At 39.5% G+C, this 16,966-nt stretch overlaps 1 protein-coding gene across 2 annotated transcripts in view; it reads left to right on the top strand.

The window, feature by feature from the left end:
• Nucleotides 1-16,966, top strand: part of LOC110582418 (limbic system associated membrane protein) — a 654,509-nt gene that overhangs the window by 618,362 nt on the left and 19,181 nt on the right. The window contains exons 5-7 of one of the 2 annotated variants that reach the window (XM_021692443.1): nucleotides 3,468-3,588; nucleotides 3,961-4,109; nucleotides 11,359-11,394. In XM_021692443.1, coding sequence (XP_021548118.1) covers nucleotides 3,468-3,588; nucleotides 3,961-4,109; nucleotides 11,359-11,394 — 306 coding nt within the window. The remainder of the gene's footprint in view (nucleotides 1-3,467; nucleotides 3,589-3,960; nucleotides 4,110-11,358; nucleotides 11,395-16,966) is intronic. The other variant, XM_021692444.1, reaches the window with a different exon arrangement.

The following is a 16,966-nucleotide window of genomic DNA, read 5'->3' as shown; positions in this document are numbered from 1 at the left end:
TGGCATCTCTGAGGCGCTAATAAATAACTTACTACATAGTTATTCAGGCTCTAAACAAATGGAGAAATAAGTAAAGGAGATGTATGAGAGGCCCAATTGCCCCCATTGTTAGAGATTAAGATGGATAGAGGTAGTACTTAGTGTGGGGGACCTACCTCTCCAATCATGGCAGCCCTGGAATGGGGCAGGCCTACTCACCTAAGAGCAGGAAGCAGAGAGCCTGAGTAAGACGTTAGTGTGAAGAAACAGAGGTGAACCCCCATTCCCTGCCAGAAGGTTGGTCCCAAAAGGAAGCAAGGAAAGAGATGAACCAAAGAAACCTCATTTCTTCTTCCCAGACTTTTCAGTCAAAGTTATTCCTTCCTTGTGGGTCTCAGAGCAAGGAGGCATACTAAATAAGTCCCACCACATAGAAGGAAACATCCAGAGTAAGGAGGAACTCTCCCACAAAACTGTACAGCTGGGACCTGCATTCCTGGTCCCATAGTGGAGGGGCTGGAAGCCACGTACCATGGCATTATTATGTTGAGGTGCCACAGCCATGACTGTGAGAGGTGGAGGTGATAGAAAGTGTGGAATTGGATCCAGGTTAGGGCTGGTTTAGCAAAAAGGTAGTCATCATTAAGGGTTTGTCACCCATAACCATGTGGCTCCAGAAATTCACAAACACTGGTTAAAACTCATTTTACAAACTGAGAAATTAAACAAGTCAATAGAATCACAAGCAAGATTATCTCTCTGGCCAGCATGCTACAAACTGTGGAGTCACTGGCAGCTTCAGAACCTGCTACAGTGAATAGGTGAGGATGGGAAACTGGTATTTGTTCATGGTCATCTCTATCTCTTCTTACGTATCTTTTGGCAGAGGATGGCATCACTTAGATGCCCAACCCAGAAACCTGAGTGTTACCTTTGACACTCCTCCTTCTTACCGTCATCCATTACATCTATTCTTGCCAGTTCTGAGGCTTCGTATCTCTCAATTTCAATTCTGTCCCTCCCTTCCATTTTCTTTATCACAAACCTAGTGCAGGCTATCTTGGGTTCCTTCAGTACTCTCAAAGTGGACCTCCCTGACTCTGGTTCCAGCTTTTTATAAATGAGGAAGGTGAGGCAATATGACTCTAGACAAAGCACTGTCTTCTGTAATGAGGAAGGACAGTGAAGTATAGAGTCTGGATTTGAGCTCATGTCTATCAAACTTTAAATCCAAACTCTTAACCTCTGTTCAGTGCCCCATCTCTATACAAATACCTCCCCCGCCAACACCACTACCACCAATTATTCCATTATCTTTTGAACTAATGTGCTCTAATGATCCATATAGCAAATCACCAAATGAAAGAATTTTATGTGGAATCTTGGTGATCATTTTAAGTTAACTCCTTTTTTTTTTCCCAAGATTTTATGTATGTATTTAATTGACAGAGAGAGAGAGAGACAGCACGAGAGGGAACACAAGCAGGGGGAGTGGGAAAGGGAGAAGCAGGCTTCCCGCGGAGCAGGGAACCCGATGTGGGGCTCGATTCCAGGACCCTGGGATCAGGACCTGAGCCGAAGGCAGTAGCTCAACCAACTGAGCCACCCAGGCGCCCCAACTCCTTCTTTTAAAAGAAGAGAAAGAAAAAGCTCAAACCGGTGCAGACACTTGGGCAGGCCATAGTTCTGGTTGAGAGTTAAAATCTGACCTTAGGTTTCCTGTTTCTGACTGTTAATCCTGACTCGTAACTCATAGAACAGATAAATAAGCTGTAATTTTGAAAGTTAGTAATTTAAGGGTTAAATGAGTTATGGGTATGAACGTACACTTGGGTCATAATGATACCAACTGCCCATTTGTGAAAGATGGGCAGTTTTGACTAGAATTGTTTTTTTGTTTTTTGTTTTTTTGTTTTTTTTTAAAGCTGGAAGGGTTACCAGAGGTCATTAAAGTGTGGTTCCCTCACTTTATAGGTAATAAAACCAAGGCTCAGTAAGATAAATTGTGTGATGGGAGGTCCACACAACCAAACAGAAATTAAATTCCAGGACTCCTAGTTTCCACTCATCTGGCTGCTTTTTTGTGTCTATACAAAAATGAGTAGATAGGTCTAAAATAAAACAGCCACCTCCACCCCCCGCTTTGGCACATCTGTCTACACAAGGGCTGGTGATGCTTATCCAAATGTGCTTTAACTCCTCCTCTCTCTGGCAGTGATTTCAAGATGTCCACGCTGATGTAAAAATGAAATGGGGGATAAAACTGCAAACTAACCTCGTGGTTTTGTGCATCCTTTTAAACTAAGAAGGTCAGAGTCTTCTATAGGCAGGAAATTTGGAAAATAGTTTTGAATATGAAGACAAAAATCAAAAATGAGTGAGCCGAACCAAGTGCTGAAGAGCAGAGATTTAAATAAATTTTGTGTACTAGAGTTTACTTTGCTAATTTCTCTAAATAAACTTTCTCCTCTACAAAATCTAAACAGATTGTTTGGGTCTATTTTTGACTTGAGCACAGAGCCAACCTACCATTTTCTGGCAAATGACCTTTGGGCGGAGAAGTCCTTTTCTCCTTGAAGGTCCATAACCTGTACAAATACAGCATCGTCAAGCCAGGAGCTTGAGTCTACCATCCCAGCTCAGTCACGTGGACCTGTAAACGCTTGTTCCACCCTCTGTAGGATTGTTTGAAAGAATCATAGCAAATTAGAATATTAGATGTGTTTCTGAGCTCTTTTCAAACCTGCTACAGTTTTGCAGGCCCAATTCTAAGCAGAACATAAGTGTCCAACTGCCAGTGAGCGCAGAAAGCTCACACACCAGGCAGGCTTCTCTGAGGCGGGGTACACTTCAATTGTACACTCACACGCAAAAGCACAATTTACTTGGGTCATAGCAACAAGGAAACACTTAGAAAAAAAGGTAAATATCTAACACTAGTTTGTTTGTTTGTTTTTCTGAATTCCTGCAACGATATTAGGCTGAGCTTATGTTGGGAGAACTTTAATCCTCTATCACTTTCACCAGACTTCTTACTACCATCTCAAACTATAACAATAGAGATGATAATGATGATGATGAAAAAGAAAAATGTTGAAATTAGACATTTAAAATCCCAAGTCCTTTGGTATCACCACTTAATTTATAAAAAGAAAAAACTATGTAAATATTATAATCTATGGTTGAAATAATTGCTGGTCTATTGGAGTAGGGAAAAAGAAATCCTAGATTCCATTGCCATAAAACCCTGTTAAGTGTCCCATTTAAGTAAAGCAAGTCTACAGTTTCATTAATCATCTCTTATTTTTATTTCATTTTCTAGTGATCAGTGCCATTCAGCTGATCACAAAATTCATGTAAATGAGGCTTGAAGACTATTTCTTTCGTGCAGCTCTCCGATCACATGGTCCTTTCTGAGTCCTTCTTGCATGGAAGTTCTGCAGCACCCTCTGACTCTCACGTCAATGCTGTGCCTGTCTTTCCTACAGATCCTCCCACGATCACAGAATCCAAGAGCAATGAAGCCACCACAGGGCGGAAAGCTTCACTCAAATGTGAGGCCTCGGCAGTGCCTGCACCTGACTTTGAGTGGTACCGGGATGACACCAGGTATGTGCCAAATGTGCCCCGCCCCCTTTGCTCCACTATGTGGTCCTGGGGACAGAACCAAGCTCCGCTGTCATGACGTGGGTTTACGCTATTAAACTCTTCATTTTCTAAATCTCTTTACCAAGGGCTTTGGGGCCTGTAGCTCTTACCGCAAAGCCCAATGAAACTCATCCATTCCTGAGTCTTCTCTATCAATGGACATTGATTCCGATGATACGGGGTTGCACGATTAAAATGAGGAATTGAGCAGGGACCCACAAGTTCTACCTACTACATTTCTTTCCATGTCCTCCAATATCATGATGAAAAAGGGATCACTGTGCCAAGTCTTCATCATTGTTTCTTTTTACTCTTCTGTTTTTGAACTCTTAGGATAAACAGTGCCAATGGCCTTGAGATTAAGAGCACGGAGGGCCAGTCCTCACTGACGGTGACCAACGTCACTGAGGAGCACTACGGCAACTATACCTGCGTGGCAGCCAACAATCTGGGGGTCACCAATGCCAGCCTAGTCCTTTTCAGTAAGTATGCCAAAGCAGGGCCTGATGTGGGAGAACTCAGTCAACTAGTTCTCCGGTGGGAAACCTGAAAATCACCCCCTTACCTTATCATTTACCTTACCTAGTAAAGGTGAACTTACACAAAAATAAGAATATAGTCACTGAAACAGAAACACAGTCCCTCCATCCCTATGCATAAGGCGGGATTTACAAATGAAATAACTTCTCTCTCGATTTCCTGGTTTACTTATGATAACTACCTTGGTTGTGATTTTTTGTTGTTGCTGGGTTGTTTTTTCTTTTTTGTTTGTTTGGTTTTTTTTGTTTTTTGTTTTGTTTTGTTTTGTTTCCTGGTTGATTTAACTGTAAGAATATTCAAAGAATAGAAATCTCCTTAAGGAACAGAGGTGATGTAAGATCCTGGAAAATGGATGGCAATACAAAAATGGCCCTAGTGAGAGTGATTGAGGAAGAAAAATTCCATGAGGATGGATAAGATGCTGGAAGAAGGAAGAGGCTGGGAAAAGAAAGCGTATTTTTAACAACACAAGAGCAATGGTGGAGTGAATGATTAAAACATGATCTAAAATCTAAAGAAGGAAAAATGGTTGCAGAAAAGTTTCCATATGACAGCAGGAAACATTACTTATCTGACATATTTTTGGAAGTGATAAAATGGTAGGAGAGAGGAGCATTTCCAAAGACCAGAGAAGATCCTAAGGCAGACTGAGGAGGATTCAGTTGTTTTAGCTTCCTGGTGTTAGTAGTAAGAGCCCACTTCAGAGCCTGGCTCTGTAGCAGCTATTAAGGTCAGCTATCTGACCCCCTGCCTTGCTGGCCCTGAGGCTATGAGCACAGACACAAATGCCCCCTGAGAAACAGAAGTATGACGGGTGAAATTAGGAGAAAATGATACATTTGGAATAGGAAAACAAGTTTACAGTTTCGTCAATCATCTCTTACTTTTATGTAGTTTTCTAGTGATCAGTCCCGTTCAACTGATCATAAAACTCGGAATAAGAAAATGGAATTTAGAATAGGAAAATGTTTGGAATGGGAAAATGTTTATCAGAATAAGTAAAACAAACAAAAGAGTTAGCACATGCTGGGCCAGAAAGTTCATTTGGACTAAAAGAGAAAGTCCAAAACCTTTACTATTATTATTTTGGAATAACGAGCTACTAGGAATTTTTTTCTGCACGTGTTCAGTTGGAAAAGCTAGAAATACTATGACCAGGAGAGATGTCTCCATCTTGCTTTACCCAATTTAGATGAGCCTACAAGAAAAAAATATATATTTTTAGGAGAAAAATCAATCTCAGTGAGAGTTCTCTTGAGATGAACTATTAAAGCCATTTTATAACTGTTCAAGATCCACCTCTGCTTATAAAAAACAACAACCACAAACTATTCTAAATTTGGGCTTCAGTTTCTCCCCCATAACTCCCATTGACTTCAACCTACAACAGTTTGATGGGATATAGTCATACAAATACTTGAAGTTTAAAATTCACATGAATTTTAATATGAAGTTTAAAATTCATATCCCTGTTTACTTGTCTCCAAAGACCAAACATCAGTGTTCTTTACTTCAGCTAGAGACACCAATATCTCAAGACACTTGAGAAGGTATTTATTAAGAAATGTAGTTACTTGTTTCATTGTTGACATCAGGGATTCCATAAATGGGGGCAAACAGCCTCAACTCTGAATTTGAGATTCTGATGTATCTAAGGTAACCTGCTTAAGTAGAACAACATACATTTAATAAGAGGTTCTGTAGGGACAGTAAGAGGTTTTATAGAGAAAGTGGGACAGCTGGGTTAGAAAAAGTGAGCAACTATAATTTGCATTAAAGTATCTTTTCCTTTTTTTAAATTTTTTTTATTAATATATAATGTATTATTTGTTTCAGGGGTACAGGTCTGTGATTCATCAGTCTTACACAATTCACAGCGCTCAACATAGCACATACCTTCCCCAATGTCCATCACCCAGCCACGCCATCCCTCCCACCCCACCCCCCACTCCAGCCACCCTCAGTTTGTTTCCTGAGATTGAGAGTCTCTTGTGGTTTGTCTCCCTCTCTGGTTTTATCTTGTTTCCTTTTTTCCTCCCTTCCCCTATGATCCTCTGTCTTGTTTCTCAAATTCTGCATATCAGTGAGATCATATGAAAAGTATCTTTTCCTTGTATCCCACCCAGAAGAAGTGTGCTAATATATTTCAAATAATAAATAAAATAACACCTATAGACTGAGAGAGGAAGGTGAAGGAGGAGGGAAGGGTGGAATACTTGAAGAGGAGAAAGCAAGGGTGGGCTAGGTCAGAGATAATGGAGATCCCGCGAGTGTGCTGGTGGTGAGGAAGGGTAATCTCAAGCCCTGTAATACCATTGCCCTATTCATAAAAGTCCATTTAAAGGACCCACCCAGTAAAAGTAAGAAGTGCCAAGAATCTCACAGAATTTCTGTTTGTAAGCTGAGAATCACAGACTTGGACAAGTGTATCATCATCATATTGTGACTTCACTGAGGTCACCTGCAATTATACCCTTGAGAAGTGCACAGCGCCATGATTAATGGTGTGCTATTTCCACCGTGGGCCCACACTGCCCTCTGCAGAACAGCCCTCCCAGGCACCAGCTCTGCATTTGGCAGCATGTGCATCAGCATTGGGTTTGTAACTGGTTCCCCACCTTATGGGGGGGATGATGAAAATTAGAGGAATCATGATGAAAATTAGAGGAACTATTGCCCTCTTTAGACCTTAGACCCAAGACCCAAGTATGCACATTTTAAGGGGAAAGCTGTGCTTCTTACCTAACAGGAAGGCCGCTTCCACCATGCCCACCCCACAGTGACCATTTAGGGTTAGGAGGTCCCTTGTTACAGTCATGATAGCTGAATCCTTGGGAATACAGCTCTATGAAACCCTATTTCACACAGGCTAAAGAGAAAGAGGGAGGGAAAAGGTGGGGAAAGAGAAAGGGAAGAGAAGGGGGGGGAAAGGAAGTGCCTGTGTGAACAGATTGCCCATTACTTGGACTCAAAGTAGATGGGGTTGAATGGGAAGAAGGAAGACACTGCAGGTAGCGGTACTTTTCCACAGAACAGGGTCAGGAGGGGAGAGATGCTTGGGAGGGGCGGCTACAGCAGCCCTGACAGAGAGCACTGTGTAGGCAGTGGGGTGCTGTGCTGACCCAGCTGGTCCAGAGCAGATGAGGCAGCTGGTGAGCTGCTGCAAGCCAGAAAGAGGAAGCAAGGAGAACTGGAGAGCCAGAGCCCCTAAAGAGTTTGTGATTATCCATCTTCACTGGGGTGTCAGCACATTTTCAGCATCCACCTCAGTGACATGTGCTGACTTTTTACAGTGTCAGTTTGTGGTCACTGATTCATCTTGTCCTCCACCACATACATACATATACTTCTCCTCTCTCTATGCAAATATTGATCTCCAAAGGGGTCAAAGTAATTGAATGAAAGTGCAAGAATACAATGTATTGATAGCAATTTTTCCTAAGCCAATGGAAGCACTCCTTTCTCATTTGTCTCCCTCTCCACACATTCCAGCATTGTTTGTCAAGAATCTGTACTACCTCAGGCTATATTATATCCAAGTTCATATATTTTTCTCCATCCTGGGGAAAGCATTACATTGTGCAATTTTTCTGAATGCATTAATCCAATGGTACAGCATGTACAGGCAAAGATTCAGCTCCTTAGTCTTTGTCAGCTGTGGAGATATGCACCACATGGAGGAAGATTTCTGTTGATGCCAAGAGAAGGTCCATCCTCAGCATATGGAACATTGCAGATTCTGTGTTCCCACACTGATGACTACAATGCACCCACAATGGAAACCTATCTTGTTTCCATGCTTATGTTGAGTTACTTTTAAAACAATGGATAGGAGGAAGAATAGGGTAAGGATTTTAAGGTGGTCACTTCTGATCAAGTGAATTCTTACAAGGTACTCTGCACATGCGCTAAACACTTAACATTCATGATCTCATTTCATTGTCAAGACAACCCTAGTAGGTACTCCTACTTCTCCATTAGAAAAAGAGGTTAAGTAACTAGAGCAACCAAATAAAGCTGCTGGGATTTAAATTTGGGTAATCTGTTTCCAGAATCCAGGCTCTAGATCAATATGTTACCTGGGTTTGTATATGTGGAGAAAATGTTAGGAAACGTATCTTTTGTAGTTTGGAAGTGAAGAGACATATAATTTCTTTCTCATTTTTTCACTTAGTGAGGTCTGTCCATGACTAAATATTGTTATATCCCTTCCCACCTGAGACACTGTGTCTGCCACCTCCCATTTCCATTTCCATTAACCCCCACCAACATGGGTCCACTGGATTAGTTAGATCGTTGATTTATCTTTGGCACATGGAGATTCCTAACTAATATTCCAGCCTAGTGATCAGTTCTTGACCTCAGGAGGGGAATATTCCCATATGTTAAAGGAAACTCCTACTAATCAATTACCTTCTACTTTAGAGAAATGTGTGGGTTGGTAAGGCATTTTGAAGCTATTAAGTACAAAAAAATAAAAATGCAAAGAAGTCTACACTGAGCCATACCACATCAGTGTGTAAGAGGTGTTCAAATTTTCATTTTAATTTTAAAAGATCATTAACTTGTAAACCTATTCTTGATTAAATTTCAAGTATTACCTAAGCAACCCAGCACTGGAGAGAGCCCTTAAAATGAGGGCCTCCCCAACTTGTTTAGAAACCATTTTAAGTTATTACCTTGGGGGCTCAGGGTTTAAATATATACCACTTGATGACACTAGTTAAGACTTGGGAAGGCCTCTTAACCAGCTACTTCTGGTCGCCACAGAATAAAACAGTGTGAGCAGCTATTGGAACACTATCCACATGTAGTTTGAAAGACTGGCTGCAAACTTTTTACAAGGGCTCTCTGTGGCTACAATAAGAAATAGATGGGCATTGGGACTTGATTTAGTTTCAAGATTAGATGTGGAATATGCTGACTTCCAGAAAGTTTACAGAACATCTGCATACCCATTGAAAAATAAAAAAAAATCATATCTGAGTTAATAAATTACCTCCATATATACACCTTATCATCAACTCTAGCCTTTGTCATTTGAGTGCTTTCAATTCAGAGGTTTTTCTTGTTAAGTGTTAATGCCCCATTTATCTCATGGTGTCCCAGCAGAATCAACCAATAACACACACACTCACCCATTTAGCAAATAAGAAACCGATGATCAAAGGATCTTGCTAAGAGCCACAGCATATATTTCTGGGGTCAATCTTAGGGCTCTGTTCCTAAAACCTTCCAATCAGCTGCTAAGCTCCGCTGACTTCCCCAAATGTTAACAGCCAAAAGACAAAGTGCATAGCAGCAAAGTTCCTGTACCCCCTACTTTTGAATTTCAAACGTTGAAGAATTTCTTTTTCATTTTAAGTGGTATCTCTTCACTTGACACTCTTACAAGAGCCCACAAACCCTGGCATAAATTATAAAATGCCGCAGAGTAATGGTGGAGAAATAAGGATAAAAAGCTGGGACGGGGAAGCATCTAAGGAATAAGTCAGTAAGGTGGAATTAGAAAATGAGAGTAACTGGTGGGGCATGATAGGGCTAAGATGATGAGAACAGGGTGGAGCTAAGATGATGATAGCAAGCTGGGAAACAGTTGAAAAGGCGATGAAAGGAGGGCGGCTGAAAAAATTTTAGCAGTATAAATGGTCTTGTGGAAATGAGGGCAGAGTGCATTTACCCAGCTGTGAACAGTGTGATGAGAAAATATTAAGCTGAGTCATTTAAACAGTCTGAATAATAATAGTAATTATAAAAATAAAATACAGTAGATAGAGTATCGTATGGGACAGTAGTCTCCAACTGCTACATAAATGCTGAAAGTAGTTTAGCTATTTATTTTCAAAGCTGGAAACTTAATACCAAATAACCAGTGGAGGTTTAAACCATTTTTCTACTTGACACTTGTGTAACTAAGACACAATTTTTCACTGCGCTATTATTGACCTGTTCCCTCTGAATGCACTTAGGAAACTTTGGCATTTAAGCTACAACTTTCAGCCAAGCTAGAGAAAAGTTCACTCTGCAAGGAGACTGGGTTTTCTTGGCATCCAGATGTACTGAGTGCCCAAATTCCAGGCAAAATCTACTCTTTCTAAACTTATGGTACGAGATGGCAGGCAGATTTAATTTGAATATGAACTTGATTTTTGTTTATTTCAATTTATCGTTAGTACCTATTTAACAAAACAGCTAGGAAGAATATAAAGTGTGGGTTAATTATATTTCACTATAGGGTTTCCGGGCAGTAAGTAATGTATCCTATCCCTAATAGACCATTTTGCCTCTCTGAAAGAGCCTCAGAGGAGGATTTAGAGTTAAACCTGTGGTTTTGATAAGATAAATAGAGGATACCTTAAAGCCTGAGCTCTGCCTGCACATTCAATTTATGATCAGTAGCTTGGGGTTAGGACCGTGAGGGACACATAAGCTAAAACTCAAATGTTCAAAAGAATGCTTCTTCTTACTCAACAGGATGTATCATCAAGTACATTTGATTGGTTGATCAAATTTCAGGTGAGACTGTATTATCACAAGAGGGTGGTATTAAAGAAAAGACAAAATAGAATTATATCATGCCAATTTACTTATTTCCTGGGCTTATTCTTGCACTTGTATTAGTAATATGGAAGTAAAAGCCTGAGGGAAAAGTTGAATTAGTATTTCCCAAAATAAATTTTCCACATACTTGGCTAAAGCTGATATGAGCTGTAGGGCTCAGGGAGAGGAAAGGAGTCTAGCTATCATGGGTCCATCTGTCATGAGTTAAAGAGACCAGAACCAGGAGGAAGTCGCATGACTGAATGTGATCACTACTAATTTAAATACCCTCAACCCGGCCCTCCAAAAAAATCTGTAATTTTGGTAGTGAGTTTTTTTCAATGTAGGATAGGATCCTCTTTGTAGGGTTGCCACAATAAGATGTTGTTTCCTACTCTAGCTAAATTTTTTTAAAGGCTTTAGATTTAAAGTTTTACTAATAGTTCTCTGATACTTTAGTGTTGGCAAGAAGAACAGACAAATGCTTCACGGGAGATATAATCCTATAAGCATGGAAATTCATCGGTTTTATAATTATCTGAATAGCTAAACATGAGTAATATATATATATATATTTGGATATACACATATACAGAAAGAGATATAGATCTATATAAACTCTCCATGATGTTTACTATTTTTCCCCTTTAGAGCGTGTTTCACCCACAATCCCTATTCCCATTCAAGGTCAGTATGATTTTTATGACTGTAGTTCTGTTGCTGGGTCATTCTCCATCATCTATAATGTGCAAAACATACAACGGGGGATACATATTCACAAAATTCACATACAATAGAAATCCTTTTTTTTCCTTTAAACCTTCAGAAGAAAGTCAATCAATTGTCCCCACACCAGTTGATAGGCCTGTAACAGATCTGTCATCTGACTCAAGTTGGTCAGTTGTTGGCAAGATGATGCCAAGCTCAGAAAGCAATTTTCTCTTCAATTAATATGTATGACAGGTAACTGTGGATTCACACATTTGGAACACAGCCAGTTATGTTCTGCAGCTCATAAAAATACGAATCCTTTAACTGACCACCCTCATGTTTGGAGGCTTACACAATCTGAATCTGAAGTCCTTGGTATTGTAAAAATGAATTTATCTAGTGCTGTCAAAGTTTGAACTCAACCAGATTACAAGGACATTCATTTTTCTTAAAATCTTGGCCAATTTGAGGGCTTTTCCTTTTAAACATAACTCTTTTAGAAAACACAAATGAAAAAATAAGGTAATCATTCTGTATTCCTTTTCATAAATCTTTCCACACACTCAAATTAAATTTCGCCTCCTACACCACATTTAGATGCAAGTTGCAGCCCCAGCCTTCTAGCTTAAGGCTATTTAAAGGCAAATTGGCAAATAAAATTAAAACAATAGAAAAAATCTGAAATGAAACCAACCTACCATTGAAATTAAATTCCAGAAAAGTGATTTGCAAATAACACTCAAAGGCCTGAGAAAAAATGGAGAGTAGGCCATGCAGGGGCCTAGTATGGAAAAAATAAATCTAATTAAACAAGATTATTGTATACACTGTAAAAGAAGTGTGCTCAGAATTAAAGGTAGAAAGCTGCTGTTTTATAAGTTTGAAGACGGATCATGTATCATTAACACTCCTCCAAACTAAAAATTAGGTCAGAATTGGGTGAGGATACTCAGAGTGTCAATAATGTTATGTTTTACATATGTATGTATTCACATATATGCAAACTTATTTTAATTATATTTGCAATGAGGATTGCAAGGTTTCAAGGATCAACTAGACAGCTTAATAAAAAAGTTATTCTTAAACTTTAAGAAGGGTCCAAACTATTTTTAGAAGAACTCTGTTGAATAAAATTGTTCCCTAAAACATTAATGAAATCTGTTTCTTATCCCAGCTACTAAAAATAAGACTTAAAATGTGCCTGTTTTTTAGGCTTGACGTGAAACTTAGTGTTCATGGAAAATATCCCATTTTGAATTCCTGACATGCCACAGTTATTTTAAGACATTTATCTTCTAGTGTTGCTGCAGAGATTGACACCATTTTATCATGTTGCCATCTTGCAAATATCTTGATGTGACAAACACATACATACACTTTTGTCCCAATGGATAACATTTTCACCGAAGAGGGCATGCTCCGTCCAGGATGAGCTTTGAACATTGTCACTATGCCTTTGTAAGAGCAGTTCTACAGCCACAAACTCAAATATTTATCTGATCATGCTTTATGATGTATATATAACATGGAACAAAATGAAGTCAGTCACGATTCACAAAGGACAGCTGTTGGATATTGAAAAACAATCTGGACCAGGAATGGAGCATGTTGGATTTTGTTGAACTCGATATTTTCCCACAAACTGAATTGTTGATTGGAGAATGACCCTAGTTTGATTTGACGTTGTAGATAGACTGTAGATAGCTTCTTTAGATCCAATAGTCCTAGAGAATATAGTTTATCTCACTACTAATACTTTGGGCTTCTGCTGGTAGAAATTGAAAAGCTGTTCGTGGAGACTTGGGATAGCTGATGTGTGAGGCTGGTAGAGAAAGATAATGCCCTCTTAAGTTCCCTGTTTCTTACAAGGACTTTAACTTTGTAGAGATCAAATCCTTTTTTTTTTTTTCTCTTCTGTCCAATCAAGATGGCAACCCATGTGAAATGCAGTTTTCCGTGAACAAAAATTAACATATAGGATCCTTAATTCTTTTTATAGTTCCACTGGAGTACCAAAATATCTATGAAAAGTATGCCTACCTCACTCTGGTCATATTTATAGCACAAAACACCTTCATTTAATTAAATACTGTATATTGTCATCATCTAGGTAGAATCCTATGTCTCAACTCTGAAGTGCTTAAGGTGTCTATAAGCACTTGGTTGATGCAAAGGTCCTTTTCCATCCACCCATCATAAAAAAGAGAACTTTCCCTTCCCAGTAACAGAAATGCATGTTTAATTTCAGCTGCTTCATTGTTAATATCTTTCACTGGAGGGTCTCCCCACCCCCAGCCCCACTCTACATGGCTCATCAAGCTGACTGAGGATAAACATCAGAGTCGCAGCAGGAATGCAGTCCTAAACCCCTTCAAGCTGTGATTAAACAAAAACAAGGCTTAATAAATCAAATGTATTTCTCCTGGGTTTCCTTCATCATATTGCTTGATTTTCTGCAGTGATAATAATAATACTGGAATTACACCAAAGGATAATTTGTATTGTCTGTGGCCAATCAGAAATTTTCAAATGTCCTTTCCTATTTGGCCAAAAACAAGACCAAAAAAAAAAAAAAAATCAGTGTGCTTCCCCGCTTAATTTAAAAGATATACATAAATAAATAAAATAGCGTTCCATCCTTGATCTGTTTCTGATAGGTGTTTTTTCCCCATTAACTTTAATTTAGGTTTATTTATTCTGAAATGAGTCCTGAATTGCGTATATTTGCATAACTACCTCTGACTATATCGCTGCAGAAAATCCACTGAATTGTAAAATGAGGAAAGAATCAGCTCTAAGTGACTGAGGGAACTTTTCTCACTTTGTTAGGCTCAAATCGTTTCCTGAGGCCTCTGAATCCTGGGAAGTGACGATACTGCTCTTGTCTCCTCCCCATGATCTCACTTGTGCATAGCCTTTCATGATGGCAAACCGCTAGAGATGCCTTCACATTTAGAAGGACCACAGGTTCAAAATGAGGTGACAAAACCATTGCAGAGATTTAAAATGAAGTAAAAGGAGAGAAGGGACAAGGACAAATTACCACTGTGTTGTTTTTATGACCCTCAGGTGAGGAATCCCCTTGAGTGTGGGACTCTCTGGACTCAATCAGCCCATCTTTCTTACACCACTGCAACTTTAAAAAAAAAATTAATAACCCTGGAATGTGTCTCACTTGCTTGCCTCCCATCTCATTATTTATCCCAAGTGAACAGCCTTTCTATTCACTAACCTCGCGTGGCGAGTGGGTTTGGGAAATGCTGAGATTATCTTCCAGGCTCAGGCTTTGCACTGGGTTTGTTCACAGCTGCTTGCCATTCAGTTACTGTTTTTCCATTGATAAAACACATTGCACATGGCTGGGTTTGCATGACTAATACAACTGTCTAAAGCTGTCTCAGAAAACAAAACAAAACCCCCCAAAATTAAAGTTAAAAAAAAATTAAAATCCAACACACAAACAAACCAGGCGTGCAGAAATCTGAGGTCCACCTGGCATGTTTCCTTCCAAAGGGAGCCTGGTGTTGTTATGGGTGGGCCTGGCTTCAGAACAGCCAGATTCCATCTCCAGTAGGAGGCCATATACCTGCCCCCACCTGGCACTCCCAGACCAGACTCCACTGGGATGGAAGGAAACTGGGAGAAAAATCCTAAAAATCAATGCATGCTGTAAAGATAACTAGACAATCCCTACAGCTTCATTTATTTTCTGTAGGATGTTATCCCAGGTATCAATGAGAAAATACCTCTTTTCAGCTCCTTATTATAACAGCAGTGCCATCTCCTATAATAATAATGATAATAACAAAGCTAACATAGACAGTGGGCGTCTCATGTACCAATAGAGTACTGAGGGGTTTTGCATGTATTAACTCAATTAATCCCCACAATCCTAAGAAACTAACATGCACCTTCTCCCGCACTTTTTAATGATCAAAGTACACCCAAATTCCAATCTACACCTCACGGCATCCAGGCACATACATAAATCTATAGTGCATTATAAATAACAATTATGAATGCATTTGCGTTCATTAGATATGTATCTGTCTAATGAATTTTAAACACTCATCTAATTTATTTTGTGTATTATAATGCCTGTAATACACAATACTTTTACCTTAATATCCATACACTCTTACAAAGTCTATTTCCAGACATACTCAACACAGAGACGTATGCCCGACTCACACAGAGATTTATATGAAAGCATTCATCTTTAAAAAACATGAGCAGAGCTATCTGGCATCAGCACATCTAATTTCACACACTTGCTCAGGCTGATTTACATATACACCTCTGTTAATCATGGATAATTACTAGCATTGTTCTCTTTAATTCCGTTTTTCCAACTGTGAAATGGGAAAGAAATTATATTTTTCATGCCTACAAGCTCAGAGTGTTTTTTAAACAATATACAAAAGAGAGCTTCAAGTTCCTAGAAAGAAAGCATATTGAATACAAAATAATCATGCTCAGATACACATACTTCTTATAATTTTTAAAAGTACTGATATTTAAAGACACACTTGTATCAGATTGCCTGGGTATTAGCTTGCTGCAAGTTCAGTGTGGCTTCATTATAGTTTGATTCTAGGAATGTCTGAAATGCCCACTGCTAATAGGTTTAAATACGGAAGTATCCCAAGGCCACATAAAAATATTATTTTTCACCAATATCCTAATATTACACTTAGAGAAGCTTCACATTGCACTGTTCTCTATTGTGTGGCACGCGCACACACACACACTCATACTTTCAGTGAGCGCTTATCATGCACATTACCACCTGTCAGACTGATCCAACGTCATCACTTTACAGAACCCGCCCTTTTTTCTGGTCAAAGGTGTAAAGCACATCCCAGGGAAGGTTTTAGTTGTCAAATACATTTCTCTTTTCCCACTAGCTGGTGGGGAAAAAAGAGGGCCTTGCTTTTTTACTGATAGTACTTGGAAAGGAGTGTTAACACAAATTTACAGCAAAATCATGGGCCCAGACCAACACACATGAAGATCATTAAGAGCTGACATTAGTACCTGATGACCATCTCTGATTCCCTTACTGGGAGCAACAGGCCGACTTCCTCCTGATTTTCTTCAGAGGCTGGGAACCAAGTGGGATAGTTGTGCCAATACTTCACCTAGAATCCATACTTCACCTGCCAACACAGTGATTCTGACCCACTTCTCCCTGTTGAATCCACTTCCGTGCCTTACTCTTCTCAGCTCTGCGTTCTTCTTTCCGCTGTGTTCCCTAAACAATTCTGGTCCTCTCCTTGCTCAAATTTGCCAGCAAGAATAAACCTGAAATGTATTCACACTGTCCCAACAGCTGCTTGGAAGTGTTACCTCTCTCAGAATTTATATTTAGCTTCAAGCTAAATGGCTAAAAATCCTACAGCATCAATTTAAAGGTAGGAGAATTTTTCGTACAGAGACTCTTCTCTAATGCCTTTTCCTATTTTCCTAGTCTGTTTCTGCCTACACCAGTCAGACTTTCCAGGTGATCTTCCTGTACTTAGGCTTTGCTGTGCTATGTAGATTTCAA

Source organism: Neomonachus schauinslandi, chromosome 1 (genome assembly GCF_002201575.2).
Source record: "Neomonachus schauinslandi chromosome 1, ASM220157v2, whole genome shotgun sequence".
NCBI lineage: Eukaryota > Metazoa > Chordata > Mammalia > Carnivora > Phocidae > Neomonachus > Neomonachus schauinslandi.
This window is presented reverse-complemented; position numbering and strand designations above follow the sequence as displayed.